Source organism: Amblyraja radiata, chromosome 1 (assembly GCF_010909765.2).
Source record: "Amblyraja radiata isolate CabotCenter1 chromosome 1, sAmbRad1.1.pri, whole genome shotgun sequence".
NCBI lineage: Eukaryota > Metazoa > Chordata > Chondrichthyes > Rajiformes > Rajidae > Amblyraja > Amblyraja radiata.
The window spans coordinates 102,319,715-102,339,130 of record NC_045956.1 but is presented as its reverse complement, the minus strand read 5'-3'; the positions used below and the strand labels follow the sequence as shown (position 1 = coordinate 102,339,130).

At 48.7% G+C, this 19,416-nt stretch overlaps 1 protein-coding gene across 16 annotated transcripts in view; it reads right to left on the bottom strand.

The window, feature by feature from the left end:
- limch1 (LIM and calponin homology domains 1) overlaps window positions 1-19,416 on the bottom strand; it is a 359,063-nt gene that overhangs the window by 204,367 nt on the left and 135,280 nt on the right. For all 16 annotated transcript variants that reach the window (XM_033027735.1, XM_033027743.1, XM_033027771.1 and 13 more), the window contains exon 2: window positions 16,684-16,754. In XM_033027735.1, the coding sequence (XP_032883626.1) occupies window positions 16,684-16,754 (71 nt within the window). The remainder of the gene's footprint in view (window positions 1-16,683; window positions 16,755-19,416) is intronic.

The following is a 19,416-nucleotide window of genomic DNA, read 5'->3' as shown; positions in this document are numbered from 1 at the left end:
AAGCAGGGTATCAGGCCACCAAATTCAAGTGCAGTTTCTTACCACTTCTAGCAGGGTGCAAGGCCACCAAATTCAAGTGCAGTTTCATACCATTTGAAGTAGGGTGCAAAGCCACTAAAGACAGCGAGTCGTGACCTCTCCCTCCTCCATCTTGCAGAGACTGAGCCACACCCACATTTCCGGGTTTTATAACGCCTCCCCCCCCCCCCCACCGGAAAAGGTGTGGCTTTCATGGAGTGATTGACAGGAGAGAGATTCTCAACATTTAAAAAAAAACTAATAACACTTTTATTTTTCATTGATGGGAAGAATTCTCTGCACCTGCTCAGCGGAGGGGGGCTGAGTAAGATGGCCAAAAATCACAGCCGTAAGTGGTAGCGTTTTATCTAAAATCAATATACAGTGCAAACAGGAAGTGCATTTACAGTAGTGCCTTTCAACTTCAATCCAATGCACCCAAGCCACCATTTGCAATGCCTTTTAACTTCAAGCCATTGCATCCAAGCCACCATTTGCAGTAAGTAGTGCCTTTCAACTTCAAACCACACCCAAGCCACCATTAGCAGTAAGAGGTGCCTTTCAACTTCAAGTCAAAGCTCCCAAGCCACTATTTGCAGTAAGTAGTGCCTTTCAACTTCATGCCACCATTTGCAGTAAGTGGTGTCTTTCAAATTCAAGCCACACCCAAGTTACCATTTGCAGTAAGTAGTGCCTTTCAACTTCAAGCCAAAGCAACCAAGCCACCATTCGCAGTAATAGTGCCTTTCAACTTCAAGCCAAAGCTCCCAAGCCTCCATTTGCAGTAAGTAGTGCCTTTCAACTTCAAGTCAAAGCACCCAAGCCACCATTTGCACTAAGTAGTGCCTTTCAACTTCATGCCACCATTTGCAGTAAGTGGTGTCTTTCAACTTCAAGCCACACCCAAGCCACCATTTGCAGTAAGTAGTGCCTTTCAACTTCAAGCCAAAGCAACCAAGCCACCATTTGCAGTAATAGTGCCTTTCAACTTCAAACCAAAGCTCCCAAGCCACCATTTGCAGTAAGTAGTGCCTTTCAACTTCATGTCACCATTTGCAGTAAGTAGTGCCTTTCAACTTCAAGCCACAATTTGCAGTAAGTAGTGCCTTTCAACTTCAAGCCACACCCAAGCCATCATTTGCAGGAAGGAGTGCCTTTCAACTTCGTCAAAGCTCCCAAGCCACCATTTGCAGTAAGTAGTGCCTTTCAACTTCATGCCACCATTTGCAGTAAGTGGTGTCTTTCAACTTCAAGCCACACCCAAGCCACCATTTGCAGTAAGTAGTGCCTTTCAACTTCAAGCCAAAGCAACCAAGCCACCATTTGCAGTAAGTAGTGCCTTTCAACTTCAAGCCAAAGCAACCAATCCACCATTTGCAGTAAGTAGTGCCTTTCAACTTCATGCCACCATTTGCAGTAAGTGGTGTCTTTCAACTTCAAGCCACACCCAAGCCACCATTTGCAGTAAGTAGTGCCTTTCAACTTCAAGCCAAAGCAACCAAGCCACCATTTGCAGTAAGTAGTGCTTTCAACTTCAAGCCAAAGCAACCAAGCCACCATTTGCAGTAATAGTGCCTTTCAACTTCATGCCACCATTTGCAGTAAGTAGTGCCTTTCAACTTCAAGCCACAATTTGCAGTAAGTAGTGCCTTTCAACTTCAAGCCACACCCAAGCCATCATTTGCAGGAAATAGTGCCTTTCAACTTCAAGTCAAAGCTCCCAAGCCACCATTTGCAGTAAGTAGTGCCTTTCAACTTCAAGCCAAAGCAACCAATCCACCATTTGCAGTAAGTAGTGCCTTTCAACTTCATGCCACCATTTGCAGTAAGTGGTGTCTTTCAACTTCAAGCCACACCCAAGCCACCATTTGCAGTAAGTAGTGCCTTTCAACTTCAAGCCAAAGCAACCAAGCCACCATTTGCAGTAAGTAGTGCCTTTCAACTTCAAGCCAAAGCAACCAAGCCACCATTTGCAGTAATAGTGCCTTTCAACTTCAAGCCAAAGCTCCCAAGCCACCATTTGCAGTAAGTAGTGCCTTTCAACCTCATGCCACCATTTGCAGCAAGTAGTGCCTTTCAATTTCAAGATACACCCAAGCCAACCAGGGGAGGGGGAGGGGGGAGGGGGGGCTTTCTGGAGCGCTAGTATGAACCATTTTAGAACCAATAGACTTTTATTTGAAAGCTTTAGAACCAATAGACATTTTTTGCAAGCTTTAGAACCAATAGAGGCATTTTTTTTGCAAGCTTTAGAACCAATAGAGACATTTTCTGCAAGGTTTAGAACCAATAGAGACACTTTTTGCAAGCTTTAGAACCAATAGACACATTCTGCAAGCATTTTAGAATCACTAAGTGCACTTACATTTGAGTAGACATGTGTTCAGTGTTATTCACAGCTCAGAGAAACGTGACCCTCTGCCTTCCTCCATCTTGAAGAGACTGTGTGGCACACCACTTCCTGGTTTTATAGTCCCTCCCCCCTGCCGCCAGCGGGGGCAGCAGAGAGAATGGGGAATTTAAAAAAAACATTAATATTTCTGTCATTTATAATCGACGGGAAAAATCCTCGGCACACATGCGGCGGAGGGGGGCTCTGAGCAAGGTGGCCTAAAATGATGGCCGTAGGTGGCGGCGTTCTCTCGGAAATCGCAGCACAGATGGCCAAAACCGGTCAAGAACAGACTTTTAGTAATATAGATGGGGGGGGGGGGGGGGGGGGGGGTGTGTGTGTGTGTGTGTTGAATATTATTATATAATTATAATAATTTTAATTATTTATAATTATATTATATTAAAATAATATAATTGTGAGTGTGTATTTTGAATGAGACTGCCGCAGATGTCTGGGCCTGAACTAGCCTAATTAATGGGTGATGGCAGTTTCTGTGGGTTCCCCCGTTTACTGAACCCCACTGACTGCCAGTGTGCAGTGGGGGTCACAGCCATAGTGGGACTGGGGCAGTGCCAGGCTGGGGGAAGGCTAAGGCATCTTCCACTGACAGGAAAATGCCTAACCTTAATCCTAAACCTAACTCGCCCCCCTTCCAGAGCTGTCCACGGCTGCGGACTCCGTACGTGTGGCCCCGCAGCACATCCACCTCGGCCAGCATGCCATTCTCGATCATCATGGGGATGATGGTGGGGAGCAGCACTGCCCTGCACGCCACCCGGGCCCCTTTCAGCACCACCATAGCGCCGACTCCGTCAGTCCACCCGCACGCTCGCTGCAGCACCGGCCTACCTTCAGCCCGATCAACCCTTGCAGCACCCACTGCCGTCCGGCCACTCGCAGCACCCATCGGCGGCTGCGATTGGTACGTGTAGTAACTAACAGGTGTGTCGGAAAAAAAGTGGTCAATATCAGCTTCACAAGGCTAAAGCTTGAAATGCTGCCGGGAGCAGTCGTGCGGCGAAAGCGTGGCGCCAGTGACAGCAGGTCATATTCCCCGCTTCCTCCCATCATCAACCTCGGGGTCTTCCGATTCCTGCCCTTCATTCCCACCCATCGGGAGGGAGCTGTACAGGGACGACATTCTCCCTGACCACAGACTGAAACATTGATTGCAAGGAGCTGGTTGCAACCACAGAGCCCATACAGAATATTAGTAAACCTTTGTTAAATAATGCATGGAATAATGCAATACGTTTAATGGTAATTAGAAGCTACGGTAAAGGTTGGAAGCCAGCGGAGGTACTGACAGTCAGACGAGAGCAGGAGAGATTAAGACAGTGTATAATCCATAGCACCCTAATTTCATAATCTATATTACTAAAAGTCTGATCTTGACCGCTTTTGGAACACTGTGCTGTGATTTCTGAGAGAACGCCGTCACCAACGGCCGTCATTTTTGGCCACCTCGCTCAGAGCCCCCTTCCGCCTTCCGGGACCAGAGGATTTTTCCCATCGATTAAAAATCAGAGCGATATTAATGTTTTTTAAAAAATCCCCATTCTCTCTGCTGCCCCCGCTGGCGGCAGGGGGAGGGACAATATTGATATTGATATAATTTAATTGCCACACAACCAAGGTCAGTGGTATTTGGGTTGCCAGCAGCGGTACAGTAATAAAGAACACAACCACAATAAAAAATTTACACAAACATCCACCACAGCATTCATCACTGTGGTGGAAGGCACAGAGCTTGGCCAGTCCTCCTCCATTTTCCCCCGAGGTCGGGACCACCACCCTCCACAGCCGTTGCTGCGGGCGTCCAGATGGTAAGGGACAAAGTCAAAGTCAAGGTGAGTCCAGGATCGGCTCTTCCCAACCAGAGACCGCGGCTTCAGGCTGGTGTAGGCCGCAGGCCGGCGGTCAAAGTTTTAAAGTACCTGCCGTGCCGCAGCCGGAAGCACCGCAGTCTGCAGGGCCGGCGGTCGAAGCTCCCCTCCAGGGGAGATGATAAGTCCATACCACGCCCGCGGTAGAAGATGGCCGCGGGCCGGCGGTGGAAGCTTCTTCTTCCACCCGGGTCCCCAACGTGCGATCCCGGGCTGTAGACGCCGCACCAGCTGGAGTTCTGCAGACTGCGGCTTCAGGCTGCCGGCTGCCGCGGGCCAGCGTAACGGAGCGCTCCCCTCCAGCGAGGTCTCACCCGCTCTGCGCCGAGAGTCCACGCTGCGCCCGCCGCTGAAGCTCCGGGCGCGTCTCCGGGAAAGTCCGCGCCGATCCTTGCTGTTAGGCCACGGGGGAGGCGACCTGAAAAAGTCGCCTCTCCATGGAAGAGGCGGCCAAAACGGTTTCCCCCTTACCCCCCCACACCACCCCCCACACATAACACACAAAGAAACATTAAAAACAGACTTTTAAACATACTAAAAAAATAAAAAAAGTTGAAAAAAGACGGACACGCTGCCGACAGGCTGCTGCCAGTGCAGCGCCCCCTACCCGGAAATGTAGTGCCTCGCTCAGTCTCTGCCAGACCCAGGAAGCGAGAGGGTCATGGCTCTCTGAGCTGTGAATAACGCTGAACGCACGTCTACTCTATGGTGAGTCCCCGCGATGCGGCTCTAAAGTGGCTGCAGCCCAATAGTTTACCTCACCTTTTTAAAAAGTTTGTGTTCACAAAATGAATTTTGGTTGTCAGGGGCTGCAGCCCAATTGTTTGCCTCGCCTTTTTAAAAAGTATGTGTTCACAAAATGAATTTTGGTTGTCAGGTGGCTGCAGCCCAATTGTTTGCCTCGCCTTTTTATAAAGTTTGTGTTCACAAAATAAATTTTGGTTGTCAGGTGGCTGCAGCCCAATTGTTTGCCTTGGCTTTTAAAATCGTTGCAACAGTTGGATGCCAACCGACAAGCCCGACCGACAGACTGACCGACCGACTGACTAACCGACCAACATTGACCCTGACCCAAACCCTAATCCTAACCCAAGCTCTACATTTGTTATTTATCATTTTTATTTAACAGTTCACATTATAACTTTATAAAGATAAATCAATTGAAAAACAAAATAATCAGCAAGGTTAGCATTACCTTTATGCTTGGAAACCTTGTTATTGTTTTAATGTAATGAAGAGGCAGTCATGATTACCAGTGTCCTCGCTGCCTAGCGACCATAAAACAAAGCGCGGGATTGTCAATTTGCATCTGACCTCATTGATTGGACAATTACCACTCGGAAAATTGGAAGTTTTTCTCATATTTAATAAAAATGTGCAGGTTTTGGTCTTCACGAGTTTCAGGTATGATTTATATTATATTTTTACACAATATGATAGTTCCGTGAGTTGGGTCACGAACTTGAACGAAAAAGCTCCTCGGCCCACAGCCTACTCACCCGTTGTTGATAGTTATTGCCTGGTACTTTGTTGAACGTTCCTTGGCCCTTATCAGCCATTGTCAGATCTTGCTATATGTGGGTCTCAACATATGTCAGCCAACATCCCCACTCCTGACCATTTGATGGACGGAAGATCATTGATTAAGTAGCTGAAGATGTTTGTTTAACAAACGGCATTGAGAAACGTCTGCAGTGGTATCTTGGTACTGGGTTGATTGATATCAGACAACCACAGCCATTTGCCTTTGTACAAGGTACGGTTTGAGTCATTGCAATGTTTTACCCCTGACACCCACGGACTTCAGATTTACCAGCTGTATTATTTTGTCTACTGCAGCCAGAAATGGAAACTTTACTTTCTAAATCTCCTTAATTATGCAATAAGTAAATCAACTCACAATGGAGAACAGTCCATCCATCACCATTGTGGAACTAAAATAGCTAGATTGATGTAATGTAATAGATTAATGTAATGTAATATTAATGTAATAGTTAAACGCTAGGAACAGGGAGTACATAGAGCCTGAAGAAGGGTCCCGACCTGAAACACCATCTATCTGTGTACTCCAGAGATGCTGCCTGACCTGCTGCGTTACTCCAGCATTTTGTGTCATTGTTTTGGTACAAAGAGTTTTGCAGGTTCATTTATGTAGGTCACAACAAAATAACTAAAGATGCAAAATAGTATGTGTAGAAAGGAACTGCAGATGCTGGTTTAAACCGAACATAGATACAAAAAGCTTGAGTAACATATAAGTTTTATAAATTAAAGCCTGGAATGTAGTGGGCAGACGTTTTGCTACAGCCATACATAGACTTGATCAGGTCACATCTGGAGTAAAGCTGTGGCAGCCAAAGCAATATGGTAACAGACAGAAACACAGGCAGCACGCAGTCCTAGAGATTTATACGTCATTTTTTGAGCATTTTGTTGTCATTTTTTTGAGCATTTTTAATGCTGTTTTTAAATGTTTTTAAAAAGCTCTGATTTACTTCAGGGACATACCATTGGAAAAATGTCACGCCCCTTTTAATACACAAATGTTGGCTACACTTCACGAAACCTTTCACGACAATAGCCTGATGCTCTGCCAGGAAGTTGCTAGGCAGCTCTCTATGAGAACGTGTGTGCATCTAGGCCAAGCCTGCAATGCGGACAAATGCCTAGGTCTAATCTGTATCTTCTGGTGGGTTCAGGTATAAGTAATATGCTGGTATTAATTGAAACACAACCTTTTTAACAGCACATTGTTTCAGCAATTGCAAGCTGTTGTACTTCTCTCTGCTGCCAACATTTACGCAAGCAGCTGAGAGGTCTTCAGCCAGCCCTGATAAGTACAAGCACACTACACCATGATCATAGTTTCACCCATTGGAAAGTGACCAAGTAATTGCCAAGCCATTTTGATTTGAGGAAGAGGGACCCTGAGAGGTTCATGAATCGTATTATCCATGGCAAAGATGTTCTCTGTTCAAGGGACCAATGCTATGGCTACCAACACTGCTGTTAAAATAAAGGACAGGATACAGATTTACTACAAAGACATACCATTGAAAACGGCATGACCCTGTTAATACAAAATTGTTGGCTACACCTAACAGAACTTTCCAGGATAATAGGCTGATGAGACTGCCAGGAAGTTGCCAAGGAGCTCTCTGTTACAACGTGTGTACATCTTGAGCAAGCCTGCAATGTGGACAAATGCCCAGGTTTAATCTGTATACTGTGGTGGGGTGATGTATGACTAGTTAGGGTTTGGTCTTGTAGTGTGGTGAGCGGTGATCTGAAAATTGAGAAATTCAATGTTTTTCAGCAAATGTGAGCTGAAATATTCTGAGCCCTAGAAGCTTAGACTGAAGGTGACCTTCACTTCCACTGTGAAAGCAACAGTTACACCTGATCTTTTACTAGAGAAATTACAAGATCACATGTGCGAGTGAGGACTCTCGCCTGGAAGGGAAGACTATGTTGCTATTGTTCCCCTGACAGCTCCTGTGAAGTTTGGATGCCTGAGGAGATGGCATCTACTAGAAACCTGCGTAATTCATGAGATAGAATGTTAGATTTTGATAGTAGACAAAAGTGCTGGAGAAACTCAGCGGGTGCAGCAGCATCTATGGAGCGAAGGAAATAGGCAACGTTTGGGGCCGAAACCCTTCTTCAGTCTGATGTAGGGTGGGGGGGGGGGGGGGGGGGGGGGCAGGGAGAAGAAACGAAAAAGGAAGAGGAGGAGCCCAAGGGCTGAGGGAGAGCTGAGACGGGGAGGATACAGCAAGGGCTACCGGAAAGTGGAGAATACTATGTTTATTCCGCTAGGGTGCAGACTGCCCAAGCGGAATATGAGGTGCTGCTCCTACAATTTCCGATGGTGCTCACTCTGGCCATGGAGGAGGCCCAGGACAGAGAGGTCGGGTTCGGAATGGGAGGGGGAGTTGAAGTGCTGAGCCACCGGGAGATCAGGTTGGTTAATGCGGACCGAGCGGAGGTGTTCGGCGAAACGATCGCCAAGCCTACGCTTGGTCTCACCGATGTAGATCAGCTGACATCTAGAGCAGCGGATGCAATAGATGTGGTTGGAGGAGATGCAGGTGAACCTCTGTCGCACCTGGAATGACTGCATGGGTCCTTGAATGGAGTTGAGGGGGGAGGTAAAGCGACAAGTGTAGCATCTGTTGCGGTTGCAAGGGAAAGTGCCCGGGGAGGGGATGGTGCGGGAGGGAAGGGAAGAATTGACCAGGGAGTTACGGAGGGAGCGGTCTTTGTGGAAAGCAGACAGGGGGGGAGATGGGAAGATGTGGCGAGTGGTGGGGTCACGTTGGAGGTGGCGAAAATGACGGAGGACTATTTGTTGTATGTGACGGCTAGTGGGGTGAAAGGTGAGGACGAGGGGGACTCTGCCCTTGTTACGAGTGCGGGGGATTACGGGAGAGAGAGCAGTGTTACGGGTTATGGAAGAGACCCTGGTGAGAGCCTCATCAATAGTAGGGGAGGGGAATCCCCGTTCCCTGAAGAATGAGGACATTTCCAAAGCCCTGGTGCGGAACACCTCATCCTGGGAGCAGATGCGGCATAGACGGAGGAATTGGGAGTAGGGGATGGAGTCCTTACAGGAAGCAGGGTGGGAAGAAGAGTAGTCTAGACAGCCATGGGAGTCAGTGGGTTTATAGTGGATGTCGGTCAGAAATCTATCACCTGCGATGGAGATAGTGAGGTCAAGAAATGGTAGGGAAGTGTTGGAAATGGTCCAGGTGTATTTGAGTGCCGGATGGAGGTTAGTGGTGGAGCGGATGAAGTCAGTCAGTTGTGTGTGGGTGCAGGAGGTGGCACCAAAGCAATCGTCGATGTAGCGGAGGTAGAGGTCGGGGATGGGGCCCTGGTACGCCTCGAACAAGGATTGTTTGACGTACCCGACAAAGAGGCAGGCATAGCTGGCCCATGCGCGTGCCCATAGCTACGCCTTGTATTTGGAGGAAATGGGAGGAGTCAAACAAGTTAGATTTTGATAAATAGGCATGGGAAGACAATAATGGTTGCTGGAAGGTACCAAGAAGGGAAAATCTTCAGTGTGAACATTGTGCACAGTAAGCTCTGAGCATGCGATGGTGAGCAGTCGTCTGACTAAGAATCCAGGTTTAGTCTGTAAATAGCATTCAGTTTGAGTGGCATTTATAAAAGTTGGTTCTTCTGTTAACCAACAGGGACTGTCAATATTCAGATCCAGGTAGTCAAAAATCTCATGGATGACATATTTTACGCATTTGCACTACTGTTTGCAAGCTTTCCCCTCACCTCCCACACTGGCATAGGGAGATAACTGTGGTGAAGTTGTGAATTTAGGTCAAAGAAAGAAATACCTATGTAATAGAACCTTCATGTCAGCGCATCACAAACCCCCTTTACAGCCAAAATATCTATTTTTAAGTGTACTCAATTGTAATCTAGAGGGAAAAACAGCAGCAAATTTGCAGGCAGCAAACCTACCTAAAGTGCATTGAAATCAAGAGCAAATAATCTGTTCTGGTAATGTTGAATGCAGGGTAAATATCTACCATGATATTTGGGAAAATTTCCCAGATCTTTAAAATTGTCATGAAATATTTTATGTCCATCTGTTGATAGCCTTGGTCTAACATCTCATGTGAAAGCGGGCACCTGTTATGTTTTAATGCTCTATCAGCCCTGCACTGGTGTGTCAAACTAAAGTTCTGCACTCGGGTTTTGAGCAGGAATTGAACCAAGTTGCAGTAAAATTGCCAGCTGAACCGCAGTTGATCTACAAAGGCAGAGGCACAGCTGTCCCAGCCTTCATGTTCCTTCCTGGCACCTGCCCAAATTGGCACTAGCTCCCCCATTCCCAAGCAAACCACAGAGGAAGAAAAGCCAAGAAAAGTTTGTCATTACTGTAGACTAGTGCATGTTCCTTTAACATAGTGACCTCACCACTACTAACCACTCCCCATATCACCAGTATAATTGTAACCTCCCCACCTCTAGATGTCTCTCTAGCTCCGGTGACAGACCACGGACAGCTAGTGCAGTAATGTGTATGAGTAGTGTGATCAGTAATAAAACAGTAGTGAAGACATAGTGCGCTTAGACAAGTCTTTACATGGTGTCATAGTTGTACCTTGCGCCTCCTGTTTATCGGGTTTTATTTACTCTTCGCCCAGTTCCCTACCCTTCAATGTTTCTCTCCCGTGTCTTTACCATGGCCAACTCTTGTCGCAAGCCTGGTATGCTGGTTTTCGACTCCGACATTGCCCATCGGTGGGCTGTCTTCCGACGCGACTTTGAGCACTACATTGCGATTGCCTATCCTGATGCCACCCCTGCGACGCAGTCACACCTGCTCCTCAACTTGGCTGGCCCGGAGGCCCTGGAACGACCGGAGTCGTTTGAATACGCTGCTGGTGAGGATGCTCGGGACCCGGTATGTCTTTTGGCTAAGTTCACCGGTCTGTGCGACATTCCCATCAACTGCATCCTAGAGCGATTTAAGTTTTTCACTGGGCGCCAGAGCCCCAGTGAGCACATTGACACCTACATTGCCGCGCTACGGCATCTGGCACCTGGACGCGCTGACCCCCGATCAAATGACCCGGGATGTCCTGGTGTTCGGTCTCCAGGACGAGAAACTGCGGGCTGAACTTCTAAGGAAGCCCGATCTGACTTTGACCAAGGCTCTGCACGCCTGTCACATGGCGGCGGCTGTCGCCTCCGTGGTATCGCCTGCAGCTCAGGACATTAACGTTGCCATTGTTGCTGGCCGCCGGCGGAACGATGGCCAGCCGCGCCAGCGTGGTTCCCCTGCCCCCTCGAGGGGCAGCCCGCGTCGTTGCCCCAACTGCAACTTTGCATCCCATCAGTTTAACGTTTGCCCCGCGCTAGGGAAGACTTGTAATTTCTGCAAAAAGTTAAATCATTTTTCTGCCGCATGTCACTCCCGTGGGAAGCCTGTTCCTGCTCCCCGGAGTATGCTAAACAACCTTGCGGAGGCTGATAGCGCGCTCGGTTCACAGTACCAGTCGGACGAACTCCCTGATTCTGATACCAGTTCCTCCCATGATGAATCAAGCATTTTTTCACTGTTGGGTGCACCTGCGCTGATAACGGATCCCTCGGTGTGTGTTACTGTGAATGGGTCGACCTTCCCAGCGAAAATCGACACGGAGGCAGTGGCCAATGTTATGTCAGTGAGCCTCTTTAAAAAGATAAGGTCTGGTGAGAAGGTCACTCCCGACAACTCCCGTCTACATGCCTATGGGGGAAGCGTGCTCGAACCAGTCGGGAAGGCAACCCTTATCTGCAAGGTTTTGATGGCCTCTCGGCCCCTCACTTTTTATCTGCTGGACACTGAGAACATCACGCTGTTGGGCGCCCGTGCGTGACAGGACCTCGGTTTGGTCTCCTTTCACCGCGATATCCACCAGGTGCGGACCCTCCTGGACCCCATGTGTGAGTACCCTGATCGTTTCGACGACGGGCTGGGCAAGCTGCCCTGCAATTACAAGATCGTTGTCGACCCAGGTGTCGAGCCTGTGATCCGCCCGCTACACCGCATCTCCTTTGCTATGAAGGACAAGGTAGAGTTGACTCTGCGCCACATGGTGGCCGTGGGCATCCTCAAGGAGGTGAGTGATCCCACCCGATGGGCCTCCACCATGGTTGTTGCTGCAAAGAAGGATAAGAGTGAGCTTCGCATTTGTATAAACCCCAAGGACCTGAACCTTACCATTAAGCGCCCGCACTACCCCATGCGGACGGTGGAGGACGTCGCTGCACAGGTTGGCCCGGCCACTGTCTTCTCAGTCCTCGATGCCAAGAGCTCTTTCTGGCAGATACCGCAGGATGAACGTTCCTCATACCTGACCACCTTCAGCACACCCTTCGGCAGGTTCCGTTTCCTTCGCATGCCATTCGGGATCAATTCTGCCAGTGAGCTCTTCCAGCGCACCATGGAGCAGCTGTTTGCCGGTCTGCCATGTGCTATCATAGTCGACGACATCCTGGTATACGGGAAGGACGTCGCTGAGCACGACCTCCACCTCCGCCAAGTCCTGGACAGGGCTCGTGAGATCAACCTTAAGCTTAACCCTAAGAAGTGCCGTTTCCGCGTCCCAGAGGTCACGTACGTGGGACACGTCTTCACAGCTGAGGGGCTGAAGCTTGACCCGCAGAAGACGGCTGCGGTCTCTGGGATGTCTGCACCCGCCGACGTGCCCAGCCTGCAGCGCTTTCTGGGCATGGTGAACTACCTGGGGAAGTTCATCCCCGACCTCAGCGAGCTGAGTGCGCCTCTGAGGGAGCTGATCAAAAAGGACACTGCCTGGGCTTGGTTCCCGAAGCACCAGAATGCGTTTGACATCCTGAAGTCCAGACTGGTTAGTACCCCCACTCTCAAGTTCTTCGACTTGCAGCGTCCAATTGTCCTCACCTGCGACGCCTCGAAGTTCGGTCTTGGTGCCGCCTGCCTGCAGCTCTACGATGGCCTGCAGCTGCCTGTCTCCTACGCTTCTCGCACCATGACCCCCGCTGAGCAGCGTTATGCTCAGATCGAGAAAGAGCTCCTCGCCGTGGTGTTTGCCTGCTCGAAGTTTAAGGATTACATCCTGGGCAACACCTTCACTATCGAAACCGATCACCAGCCGCTGGTCACGATCCTGAATAAACCGATCCACGTCGCCTCATCCCGCTTGCAGCGAATGATGCTGCAGCTCCAGCGCTTCACGTTTCGGGTCGTGTACCGGAAGGGCAAGGACATGTTCGTGGCCGACACGCTGTCCCGCGCACCGCTGACGTCCACTACCCGACACCCGTACGAATCGTCTGACCTGATGGTGTTAAACGTTAATATTGTGCCTTCACAGCAGATGCAGTCCCTGGTCCAGCACACTGCCAAAGATCCTGCCCTGCAACAGCTTGCCGACGTCATCCGGCGTGGTTGGCCTGACCGTCGCTCATCCTTGCCGGCCGGTGCCGTGCCCTACTTCCTGGTCCGGGATGAGCTTGTGCTGCACGACGGTGTGGTGGTGAAGGGCCACAAGGTTGTGGTGCCTGCTGCGCTGCGGGAACGCTATTTTCAAACCGCCCACAGCGGCCATCCCGGGGCCGAGGCCACTCTGTCCCAGGCCCAGAGCCAGTTCTATTGGCCCAGCATGGCCCCGGACATCCGGGAGAGGATCTCCGCCTGCTCCACCTGCAATAGCCTCTCTCCCCATCAGCAACGGCAGCAGCTTCTGCAACAGCCTGCCCCCGATCTGCCATGGATGGCGGTCGCCACTTCGAGTGGCGTGGCAAGCACTTCCTGGTCCTTGTGGACTCCTACTCCAGCTGGTTCGAGATGGACCAGCTGCCCTCCCTCACATCTGCTGCTGTCATTGGGAAGCTGCGCCGCTACTTCGCAACCTTTGGCTCCCCTGCGAGTTTGCAGTCGGACAACGGTAGCCAGTTTTCCAGTGCCGAATTCCGCGATTTCGCTGCCACCTGGAACTTTCGTCACTTCACCATCAGCCCCGAGTACCCGCAGAGCAACGGCCTTGCTGAGCGCGCCGTCCGCAGTGCCAAGGAGCTGCTGGAGCACTGCAGACTTTCCCGGTCAGATTTTCACCTGGCCCTCCTCAACCTCCGCAACATTTCCCGAGACCCTGCCCTGGGCTCGCCTGCTCAGCGGCTCATGTCCCGCACCACGCGCCCTCCGATCCCTGTGTCCCAGCGGTCCCTGGTGCCTTCTGTCCTCCGCCCTGCTGCCGTCAAGGAGCGCATTGTCCAAAAGCAAGAAATACAAAAACGCTCCCACGACAAGTCCTGCCGTCCCCTTCTGCGTCTGTTCCCTGGTCAGGTCGTCCGGATGCAGTCCCTCTCCTAAACATTAACACGTCCGGATGCAGTCCCCCTCCGGCCACTACCGACTGGCGGTTGTCGTCAGCTCTGCCGGCTCACCGCGCTCTTAACTCGTCGACCACGAGGGTACCATCTACCGCCGGTCCCGCCAGCATTTGCGGCTGGTCAATGAGCCCGCACCGCCTCCAGCTGCCCCTTTTGCCCCCCCGATTTCTTTCTCTCTGCCTACCGCTCCTCGCATGCCCGACACTCTGCCCTCTCAGCTCTTTGTGCCCCTCTCCCCTGCTGCCAGTCCGCCCTCGCCTGTTCGTTTGCCCGCCTTTGTGCCGGTTTCCCCTCCCCGGTCTCCGCTCCATCCCTCTCCTGCCCGATCTCCGGCTCGTTCGCCCGCTCCCGCTCCTGCTCCTGTTGTTCCTGCGGAGGAGGGGGAGGGCGAGTTACGTACCCGCTCCGGGCGGCTGGTCAAGCCGCCTGTACGTTATGGGGAATTTGTTTAACTGTTGCCTGACTGTGTGTGTGTGTGTTTAACTGCTTGTAGCGTATGAGCCGTGGTCGCCCTGTCACTGCTGTACTGCTTTGTTTCCAAGGGGAAGGATGTAGACTAGTGCATGTTCCTTTAACATAGTGACCTCACCACTACTAACCACTCCCCATATCACCAGTATAATTGTAACCTCCCCACCTCTAGATCTCTCTCTAGCTCCGGTGACAGACCACGGACAGCTAGGGCAGTAATGTGTATGAGTACTGTGATCAGTAATAAAACAGTAGTGAAGACATAGTGCGCTTAGACTCGTCTTTACAATTTCTCTGTCTCCCAACTTGCAGAGAAGTCAGGACTGTACATCTCTAATACCTCGTGTAATGAAGAAACAAGTTCTGAAGCAAACCGTGATCTTTGGTTGCAGTGGGAAATCAAGGTCCAGTCTAGATCCTGTGGTGTGCCTATGCCTTGTTCTATTTCCCTAATGGCCAGTTTTTATTTTTATTTTCTTTATGGCTGGGAAAAAAATTGTTTCTGGCTGGAGACTTCCCTTCACATTTACTGATCTTTAGCTAAGGAAATCAAGCCTGGGTCACAGCAGGGTCAGGACGGTAGCTAATATTCCTTTCCTGACCATCCTACAGTGGGAAGAGGTGTAAACAAGCCAGTTTCTTTGTAAAATAAGCATTGCGTGTTTGCAAACTTACATCAGCAGAAGCGGTTGTTTCAGCTTACTGCAAAAAATGCAAAGAACAAAGGTTCACAGAAGCCTCACTTTGCATTGATTGGCCCCAATACTACACAGCAATTCATCTGTTACAGATTAGCTTGGTTTCTTCTGCTAGCACTAATTCTTCAAACTGCAATCCATTTCATCATTAGAATAACAGAATCTGTTGACAGAATGTGAAAGTATGTTGATGATAAACTATTGGTTTGGAATCTGTGCTCAGAATGTTCAAACACAAAACAAACAATCCAATTGGTTCATTTGCCAGATTCACTTTGCGGCTTCACATGTCTACCAGATGTCAGGAAATTGTGGGATTAGTTAATAATCTGAGGTTTTAGAATAATTGCTTTATTCTTCCTGCCTGGTGACTCAAGCATACCTGAATTGCCAACCCCATTAGTAGCTTCAACCAGCTGAATGTTCTCATTCGAGTTTAGTTTAGAGATACAGCGCAGAAACCGACCCTTCGGCCCGCCAAGTCCGTACCGACCGGCGATCCCTAAACATTAACACACCCCTACACACACACACACTAGGGACAATTGTTTTACATTTACAACAAGCCAATTAACCTACAAACCTGTATATGTTTGGAGTGTGGGAGGAAACTGAAGATCTCGGAGAAAACCCACGCAGGTCACAGGGAGAACGTACAAACTCCGTACAGACAGCACCCGTAGTCAGGATTGAACCCGGGTCTCCTGCGCTGTAAGGCAGTAGCTCTACCATTATGCCACCATTCCGCCGCTAGTGGTATCTGGTATCACTGGGAGTTCTCAGGACCACACAAGCTTCTCCACCACGACAAGGTGACAATCCATGGAGAAATTCTCCAATTATACTTAATGCCCTCCTTTCCCCTCTCTCTTTCCTATGCACCCCACAACCTGGAGCACATCCATTTTTTTCATTACCCGACACCTCTCCCTCCACCCTTCCTCTGCCCCTAACTGTCCTCTTTCACTTGTGTCTCTCCCTCTGACTTGACATTTCACTTCTATCTTTATCTGACACTCATTTGTCTCCTTTTCATCTCTAGCCTGTCACTCACTCCACCCAACTGCCAATCAAATCTCCATCACCTGTATCCATCTATCACTTCCCAGGCTACGTCCCACCTCCCCTCTTTTCCAGCTTTCTCCCCCACTACAATCAGTCTAAAGAAGGGTCCTGACCTAAAACGTCACCCATCCATTTCTCTCGAGAGGTGCTGCCTGACCCAGTGAGTTAGCTAAATACGTCTCGGCTCTGAATCACAACAGCATTTCTCACTTACTCCATTCAATTGTTGAACACATTTCTTGAAAAAAAATTAATTACTTACTCGCAAAGTAAAATTCCATTTTCCAGGCCAGTTCGAAAGTCTTTATCACCAAAACCTCTGCCTGTTACTTGCTGTGGGTGAGAAAGAAGAACTATTAGTGGACATGTGAATAATTAATGCAATGTTATTGATATCAGCAAGCAAATTACAATGATGGAATCATGCTTAATCATCCCAAGCTGGAATATTCTCATGTAAAGCAAATGGAAATGGTGGTCTGGCATCTGCTGGAATTCCTTTCCTGAGTAAAAATAGTGGATGTTCCATTTTTGGTCATTTAGGGGCAGGTAGAGTTTTGTTTTTAATACATCATTACATGAAACATGTAACAGAAATGCATAATTAACAATATGTACCAGTACATAGCCAAATATGGCGCCAATTTTACCTATATTAGCTGCACAATAAGGATGAGCACCACACTTAAGAAGTTATGAAACAAGTATGTTTTTGATTTCACCTTGTAATGATTTTTGCAAAACGTTTTTGATTTAATACTGTTATCGAAGCACAGGCACTTACGTTATAGGCGACTTACGTAAACTCGCACTTACATTAGCAATTCTTAGAAACATAGGAACATAGAAAATAGGTGCAGGAGGAGGCCATTCGGCCCATCGAGCCAGCACCGCCATTCATTGTGATCATTGCTGATCGTCCCCAATAAATAACCCGTGCCTGCCTTCTCCCCATATCCCTTGATTCCACCAGCCCCTAGAGCTCTATCTAACTCCCTCTTAAATCCATCCAGTGATTTGGCCTCCACTGCCCTCTGTGGCAGGGAATTCCACAAATTCACAACTCTCTGGGTGAAAAAGTTTTTTCTCACCTCAGTCTTAAATGGCCACCTTGTTGGGCAAGTCCATGGTTCTGGACTTGCCCAACATTGGGAATATTTTTCTTGCATCTAGCTTGTCTAGTCCTTTTATAATTTTATGTCTCTATAAGAGCCCCCTCATCCTTCTAAACTCCAGTGAATACAAGCCTAATCCTTTCAATCTTTCCTCATATGACAGTCCCGCCATCCCAGGGATCAATCTCGTGAACCTACGCTGCACTGCCTCAATCACAACAATTCCTCAAATTAGGAGACCAAAACTGTACACAATACTCCAGATGTGGTCTTACCAGAGCCCTATACAACTGCAGAAGAACCTCTCTACTCCTATACTGAAATTCTCTTGTTATGAAGGCCAACATTCCATTAGCTTTCTTCACTGCCTGCAGTACCTGCACGCCAACTTTCAGTGACCGGTGTACAAGGACGCCTAGGTCTCGCTGTACCTCCCCCTTACCTAACCTAACCCCATTGAGATAATAATCTGCCCCCTTGTTTTTGCCACCAAAGTGAATAACCTCACATTTATCTATATTATACTGCATCTGCCATGCATTTGCCCACACACTCAACCTGTCCAGGTCACCCTGCAACCTCCTAACATCCTCTTCACAGTTCACACTGCCACCCAGCTTTGTGTCATCTGCAAACTTGCTGGTGTTGATCCTAATTCCCTCTTCCAAATCATTAATATATATGGTAAACAGTTGCGGCCACAACACCGAATCTTGCGGCACTCCACTTGCCACTGCCTGCCATTCTGAAAAGGACCCGTTCACTCCTACTCTTTGCTTCCTGTCTGCCAACCAATTTTCTATCCACGTCAACACCGTACCCCCAATACCATGTGCTCTAATTTTAGTTACCAGTCTCCCGTGTGGGACCTTATCAAAGGCTTTCTGAAAGTCTAGATACACTACATCTACTGGCTCTCCTTCATCTATTTTGCTTGTCACATCCTCAAAATATTCCAGAAGATTAGTCAAGCATGATTTTCCTTTCATAAATCCATGCTGACTTGGACTAATCCTTTTACTAATCCAAATGCCCCATTATTACCTCTTTAATGGTTGACTCCAGCATCTTTCCCACCACGGAAGTCAGGCTAACTGGTCTGTAATTCCCCGTTTTCTCTTTCGCTCCTTTCTTGAAAAGTGGGATAACATTAGCTATCCTCCAATCCACAGGAACTGATCCTGAATCTATTGAACATTGGAAAATGATCACCAGTGCGTCCACTATTTCTGGAGCCACCTCCCTGAGGACCCTGGGATGCAGACCATCATGTCCAGGGGATTTATCATCCTTCAGTCCCATTAGCCTACCCAATACTATTTCTCGCCTAATGATAATTTCTTTCAGTTCCTCTACCCCCATTTGATCCTCTGTCTTCCAGTACTTCTGGGAGATTGTTTGTGTCTTCCTTAGTGAAGACAGATCCAAAGTACCTGTTCAACTCCTCTGCCATTTCCTTGTTCCCCATAATAATTTCATCTAATTTCAAGGGACCCACATCTGATTTTGCTACTCTTTTCCCCTTAACATATCTAAAGAAGCTTTTACTGTCCTTCTTTATATTCATGGCCAGCTTCTCCTCGTACTTCATCTTTTCAGCCCGTATTGCCCGTTTTGTTGCCTACTGGTGTCCTATGAAAGTTTCCCAATCCTCTGGCTTCCGACTACTCTTTGCTGTGTTATACATCTTTTCTTTTAATTTTATTCTATCCCTAACTTCTCTTGTCTGCCATTGGTGTTCCACCGTCATTCCTGCTAGGATCCCTTTCCAGTCTACCTTGACCAGCTCCTCCCTCATGCCTTCATAGTCCCCTTTGTTCAACTGCATCACTGACACTTCCGATTTAACCTTCTCCTTGTCAAATTGCAGATTAAAATTA